At 39.3% G+C, this 7026-nt stretch overlaps 1 protein-coding gene across 1 annotated transcript; it reads right to left on the bottom strand.

Annotated features, from left to right (window-relative positions):
• Window positions 1-345: 345 nt before the first annotated feature.
• LOC136448533 (neuropeptide FF receptor 2-like) lies at window positions 346-6298 on the bottom strand. Its single transcript, XM_066448135.1, has 4 exons — window positions 3577-6298; window positions 2927-3024; window positions 2018-2117; window positions 346-1144 (listed from the first exon to the last, which is right to left on the bottom strand). Exons 1-4 carry the CDS (start codon window positions 3741-3743, stop codon window positions 391-393), a joined length of 1119 nt encoding a protein of 372 aa, XP_066304232.1. The 5' UTR covers window positions 3744-6298; the 3' UTR covers window positions 346-390.
• Window positions 6299-7026: the final 728 nt, after the last annotated feature.

The following is a 7026-nucleotide window of genomic DNA, read 5'->3' as shown; positions in this document are numbered from 1 at the left end:
CAAAACAGCCCTTTTTGCCACGTGTCAACTGGGCTCTTTTATAATTCATTTTACGTGATAAATTCGCAAAAATCGTCATCTATTCTGGACAGAGCTGGTAGTCTGCAATTCATGTTATGCATTATGCATACCATTGACAGTATATAAAACAAACAAGCTGATATTTCGCCAGATATCCGTTGTTTTGATGAAATTTCACGATGTTTTCATCATCGGACAGTTGGAATCAAGTGATTTTCCAAATACAGAGGTAGACGTGGACATCCAGAATATGTAATGGTTTTATATTGCATATTTCAACACATAATTAAGTCTCAAGAAAAACTCCTCAGCTACAAGATATATGTAATTTGTCAGAAGAGAGGAAAAAAGTCGCCATCGTCGTCGTATTTAAAGGGCTGTTTCATGGACGATGGTGACTCTTCGGTTGCTCATCCTTCTATTACGGTTTCGTTCAGACAATGGATGGGCTTCAATAGGTCCCTTTTTTAGGTTCACAACGAGGTCATTTGTGTTGTCGCGAGAAAATATCGACAGTATTTTCTGTCGAATGTTAGAGTTATAGAATCCATATACCAGTGGATTTACACAGCTGTTTGAATAGGCCAGCCAATGGGCAGCCGGGAAGATATTAATATCAATGAACAGCCGGACGCTCTCTGGCAAGTCCACAAAGTCATGCAAGATCCATAGGGTATACAGCGGTAGCCATGACAACGTGAATAGGACAACAACTAGGATCAACATTTTGATTACGCGAACTCTACGTTTTGGGACGGCTCCTACAAACTCTTCATGTCGCACCCGATGGTTGGGACCTGTTGCCGCAGCATGGTCGTTACTCGGGTTCGGTCTATACCAGATGCGGTAAACAATACGGCCATACAGATACGACACGAAAACAAGGGGGCCTATGTAAACAAGACTCATCAACAAGATTGTGTATATCTTGTGAAACATCAAGTCTGGCCAGATTTCCACGCAAAAGTCGTAATGATAGAGGCCGCTGTGATGGCGGATGAGATGCATGTTGAACACATGCGGAATCATAATGGCGACTGCAAAGAACCACACGGCAACAAGCAGCTTCTTCATGGTCCTTAGGGACATCCGGGTCTCTGTTGGGAAGACGATGGCCTTGTACCTGCAGAGGGTTTAATAGAACCACATGTTACTTTTTTGTAAAAGCATTTAAGTTCGCGTGGTTTTTATTTTGCGCTCAGGGGTAAATAGAGTGTTCGCGGTGGTGTTCAGTTCGCGGCAGTGATATAGTCACATACTGCTACAATATTTGACGAAAAATTTTCGCGGTGGTTTTAAGTTCGCGATTGAACGGTCGCCGCGAAAACCGCGAACATAAAACCACCGCGAACATTTCTGCATTTACAGTGTTTCATGTCTTCGTTTATGCTTCAGAAATATTCCTTAAGGTTACTTGCAAGGCAATCCAAGCTCTTCAAGATCTAAAAGAACGTATCCAATGCGATGTAATCTGAACACGAAAATTATTTCCCAAGCTGTTATGTATGTATGTGTATATATACCCATTACACATCCACTCCTAATGCACGCTGAGTAATGGAACACTGCCGTGTGATAGAAGAGAGCGCCCAAGGGCCTTTGAATATATAAAAGCTTATAAATAATCAACCCCTGGCCTTGCAATTGCTTGACTACACGATTCTGAAACTTTTGAGGCAAAAGTGCGTTTGCCGCCTCTATCTTATTGACGGAAATGTACCGTTGCCAGCGCAAGGTGCATATTTGAATTACACCACTTGAAGAAACGTTGATGACGGTAAGACTCACTGGAAGAAACTTTTAGTTTTAGAAGTTCAGGTGGTGTGGATAGTGTTCATGTAATTAAGTGAACTTTGGAAATGCAATTACATCGACTAATACTTGGGGCATTGATAAGTTTGGCATCTCAAAATTCATTTTATGAAATGCTCTTACATTTATATTATAGACATAAACAAATGAGAATGAAAAAGAACCCATAAGAAAAGTTTTGTACCTGTCATACGCAATGGCAAGCAATGTGAAGACAGACGCGGCTACAGAAATCCCCTGTACCAATGGAGTCAGCTTACACATCACCTCACCAAACGGGTATTCTGTGTGTTGATATCAAACATGAATATGCCTAATTAAAATTACATTTCCTTAAGATTAACACCTTTAAATGTTAATCAAGGAATTATGATGCGCTTATTGCATGCGTGTACGTCCAATGAACATTGTTATTGATTCCATGTGACTATAAAAGATATTGCAGCATCATGTTGTAACTCTTAGTCTCAGATAAATGTTGAAATAGATCTTTACCATTTTTCACAACCACAGTAAGCGACGCAATATGTGGCTCATTAGGATAAACGTTGTCTTGACTTTGGTTCCGATTTGACTGTCTGATATTTGCATTCACCTGACTTAGTAATTTACATATCAAATCATTTTTTGCTTAAATACTACGATCTCTCTCAGTGATGGATGCTACCTGATCATGAAACTTCTGAAAAATTGTCCATGGGCAAGGACCGATTTTTGTTCCACCAGAGCTACCATGAATTTTTTGAATCTGCAATAACCAAAGTTTATTTTGATGTATGATAGCAAGTCTGCATGAGCCACTTTCGTGGTGTAATCACGTGACCAAATGGCGTCATCAAACTGGATTATTGCAGATTAAAAAAATTCATGGTAGCTCTGGTCCTTCTAGCCTGTATTTACACAAACTCTCGGCCGGAGGTTACTGACGGTTGTTACAGGACCGGCTGGCCACTAGGAGCGCGATTCGTCAGGCTATGGTATGGTCCTTCTTGGTGGTACTAAAATCGGTCCTGGCCCATGGACTAAAATTATTTGTTGCTTGTTTGAATCTGTAACTGTTATGTTGCGTATGGTTATAGGCAGTAACACATACCTGTCAGAACATGGTAAACGAGCGTGAATGGTGTGCAGAAGATTGCGACGAGCAGGTCACTCACGGCCAAGTTCAAGATGAAATAGTTGGTTACAGTCCTGTATGGTGTTGATTTACATAGGAATGGGTGTATTGTGAAATCGTAAAGAACTAATTAAAATGTGATAAATCTACACTGCACGAAATGGCCTCGGATCCGGCGGATACGTACAGGGATTCCTCCGGAAATATTCCACAGCTTGTGTGGATTTAGCCGGATCAATTAGTTACGTTGGATCCGCCTGCATCCGCCAAAAATACAAAAAAAAAATCCCTGTACGTATCCGCCTGGATCCGAGGTCATTTCGTGCAGTGCTAATCTCGAAAACAAAACTAACGTTGGCTAGTATCTACTTGAGTGTATCTATAATTGCACACATTGAATAATCTCACAAGACTATCAATGAATATGAGCACATAAGACTGAACATGATTCTTAAGATAGATAATCATCCGTAAATCTTTATCGTCAAGGGATTCCGTGGCACGCTTAAGGGTTATAAAGAATGTGCATGTAATTATAAGAATACAACATTGTAGATTACAGTTAAGAGGTTGGGTTTAAAGCAAGAGATGAAGTAAACATTTTGAAAAAAAAACATGATTATAACCTGAGTTTTGGCGTCCTTATTATAACAATGCACACAATACTGTTGCCGATGATACACAGCAGGAACACCAGCGCGAAGCTGACGATGAGAAGAGCGGTGATTGGTGTGTCATAGTTGAACGTACTGAAGAGAATGTCCGTGTCATTGGTGATGTTTGTGAAATTCATTGTCGAATTAAACCCCTAGCAGGTTTATTGATTTTAAGCTAAGAAATATTTTGAATAGTTGTGATGTGTTTAATCAGTTATTATCGCCAAATCTTAATGTCACACATCTGTTGATGAATCTGTACTATTCAATGGCAGCCTCAGCACATCAACAGGACATGCAACCGTCACTGGAGCTCTTCGCTTGGATCTGCAAAATCCTGAAAAAGAGAATGGCAGAAAGGTTTTCACACCAGTATCTTTATCAATCTACAATGATACACATATATTCAACACATATTTTCAAGTCCTTTCTCTCTGTTATATTCTTAAAGCTGCAGACTTTCGAAACACTTTTCGAGAATTTGGTCTGTATCTTAATGTTATTTGGTTGCCTGGTTTCTTGTTTAACTTGGTATCTTGTACGTGTTAAAAAAATCAAACACTTGCTCCGTCGTCCCAATTAAATGCTACGGATCCCCATCATTTCACTTTTTACATCATTTTTTGCAAATCCCCCTCCAATTCTTATCATGATATCGATGGTCCATCCATGACAAATACCCATGTGGTAACGCCGCGAGGATGTAATCATATCTAAAGCCTGATAAACTATGACTCTATGAAACTTTTATGAAGATTATGTACCACCATATCCCGTTCTTTCACGCGAATCACAGATTACGAGGTATGAGTGCAGCGGGGAAAATGATGGCTGCTTGACCTAATGGTCTCAAGAGTCGAATGAATTTTTGATGCAGCAACATTACTTTCCAAAAGTTTGCAGCAATGGTGGTGAATGTTGCTGAAGGATATCTGTCGGAGAAATAGTAATTTTACGTAGAAAACATAAAATCTCCTGACATCCGGAAAATGTTAAAGGAAGGTAAAGCAGTTGTATCCCTCGAAAATCGGAGTAATGAAAGTTAGTCTATTTAGTCATTTCTACACATGATTAACTAAATAGATTACCACAATGTACAGCAACGTCTAGTATGCAAAAATATGACGTCGTTGTGATGTGAGAACTCACTGAAAATCGTGGCTGGATTTTTTGTAGGCTCGCGAAACTAAGGGAATCATCGTATGGCACGATTTTGCTCGGTTTTAAAATGCTCAAAGTATTAAGTTATTACGCAAATGTGCTAAACAATGTTAGTAAATGTCACTACCATAAAGATTTCAGCATTATTTAAATTCCGTTTCTGCGTCCTAATATTGCTTTGTTTGCCTTTAATGTCTTGTTAGGTTCATTCTCACTGTCGGCATACACCTTCCCTATTTTGTGTTCATTACGCACTGTATTCGGCAGTGGTAAGAAAAGTTATGACCAATGAAATGGACTGACGATTTATTGGCTTTCGTGAAGATGCAGCACAGAATAATGATCATCCAAAGAATGCAAAGAGGACGTAGACACACTCTTCCTTTTACCATAATTATAAGGTTTGAATTATCAGAATTCATAAGAAATCTTTCACAGTAGAGGTCATTTTTCAGGTTACCTGAACACACGTCTTACCCATTAATTGTATTTGTTCTTGGGCTGGTGTTAGACACACCTAAATGGTTCTTCAGGAATGTTCAATATCATATCCCGGGCTTCCCCGAAAAACCATTTAGGTGTGCCTAAGACCAGCCCACGGGGAAGTATGATAAGATTAGTTTATGAAGTGTATCCTGCGAGCTCACGTTCGCATATAGATTTCTATGTAGGTGTGTGAATAAGGTGCGCTAAACGGGCATTGTTTCAGGTAAAGAACACGAACTGAGAATGCTTTGATTGAAATTGGAAATATTTCAATTCCTTCAACTTCAAATATGAACAAACCAGAAAGATAATGAAGTAGGATGCATTGTCGCCAGTATAACGACTGACGAGTTGAGGGAAATTGCTTTTGAGGAAAATTGCTTTACAGTACATGTTGAATAACTCAAATTTATATCTGTAGGTCACAGCCTGACCCCTTGCTTAAAACACTCGTTATAGGTGGAGACGTCGATGCAATAGATACCAAATATCTAGAAGTATGAAATGCGAATATTTATTACGTTATTATGTCTTTATGACGATTATGAATGCCAGAAGTTGATAACGCGAGACTAAGGTAGTAAAGATAGTGTCGGAGCCGATTGCTTTTTTACTGTTTATGGGGACATTCCTTATGCGTCACTGCCTTGGTGTGAGATATATCATCATTGAGATACAACCACAAATTTTCTGCAATACGTTTCTTACACATTAGTTTTAGGTCTACGAGAATATGTTACATACACACATCAATAGGTCATATGTTTTTCAGTATATTCAGCAAAACTCTTTTCCCACGCGAAACAACCTACTCACGGACTTTTTCAGTGGTCAGGCTTGACTCCTCATACATATAACGTTACAGCAAAGGAACCTTACTGTCAACAGGTTATTTTCTAGCTAATAGATAGGTTCGGGGATTAATTCACAATTGAATCTAAACCTCATGACCTAAAACAAACAAACCTCTCTGTGAAATAATCTGACGTTGCTTTGGTGGCCAGTCAAGCTATAAAAGGTAAACCCGATTACAATACAAACAAAGACAATTATTATAACAAAAGATCGAGACTGTTTTAAAAATCTTATCCAACTATCAACTACTATTCAAGAGCTACATGTATAACAAAATCTATCCATGCATCACTTTTCCTATTTTCAAAGCAGAGGTTTAGATCGGGGGGCTAGTAGTGGCCGGGATTTTCAACGTCTTCCTCCCTCCGATCGAAACCTCTGCTGGAGAATACACATTTCATTCTCTTACGCTTTGAAATGATTTATTCAACGATCTTGTTTATTGTTTATGTGGTCCTCAGGATCTAGGAGTGGACTAAGCTATAGACTGGTTTGTCATTGCAAAGTTATGATGAGTTGTCAGTAGTTACCGCTCTCCACAAATAGGACAAATCTGTCAGGACTACACAGCAGGCGGTGGGTCATTAAACCGTAATTGGAGCGAAAACATGTTATGCATCTGAGGAACGGATGTCACGAAGCGACTCTTCTTGTCATTACTGCCACGCACAGTAATCACTTCTGACTGCCATTTTCACGAAAACTGTCTTAACCCATCATTATACAACATGAATTTATTATACACCATAATCAAGCAACCATTGCCCTGAGGGAGATGGCAGATGGTCAGGGCTAGGGAAACATCGGCTGAAACGTAACTCCTTGGTTGTGAATAAAAAACGCTGTTACATAAAGAGAATTCAGACTCTACAACTGGATAAGAATTCGGAGATTTATTTCCGGATGTTTCGAGTGACG

The sequence above is a fragment of the Branchiostoma lanceolatum genome, chromosome 14, assembly GCF_035083965.1.
Source record: "Branchiostoma lanceolatum isolate klBraLanc5 chromosome 14, klBraLanc5.hap2, whole genome shotgun sequence".
Taxonomy (NCBI): domain Eukaryota; kingdom Metazoa; phylum Chordata; class Leptocardii; order Amphioxiformes; family Branchiostomatidae; genus Branchiostoma; species Branchiostoma lanceolatum.
This window is presented reverse-complemented; position numbering and strand designations above follow the sequence as displayed.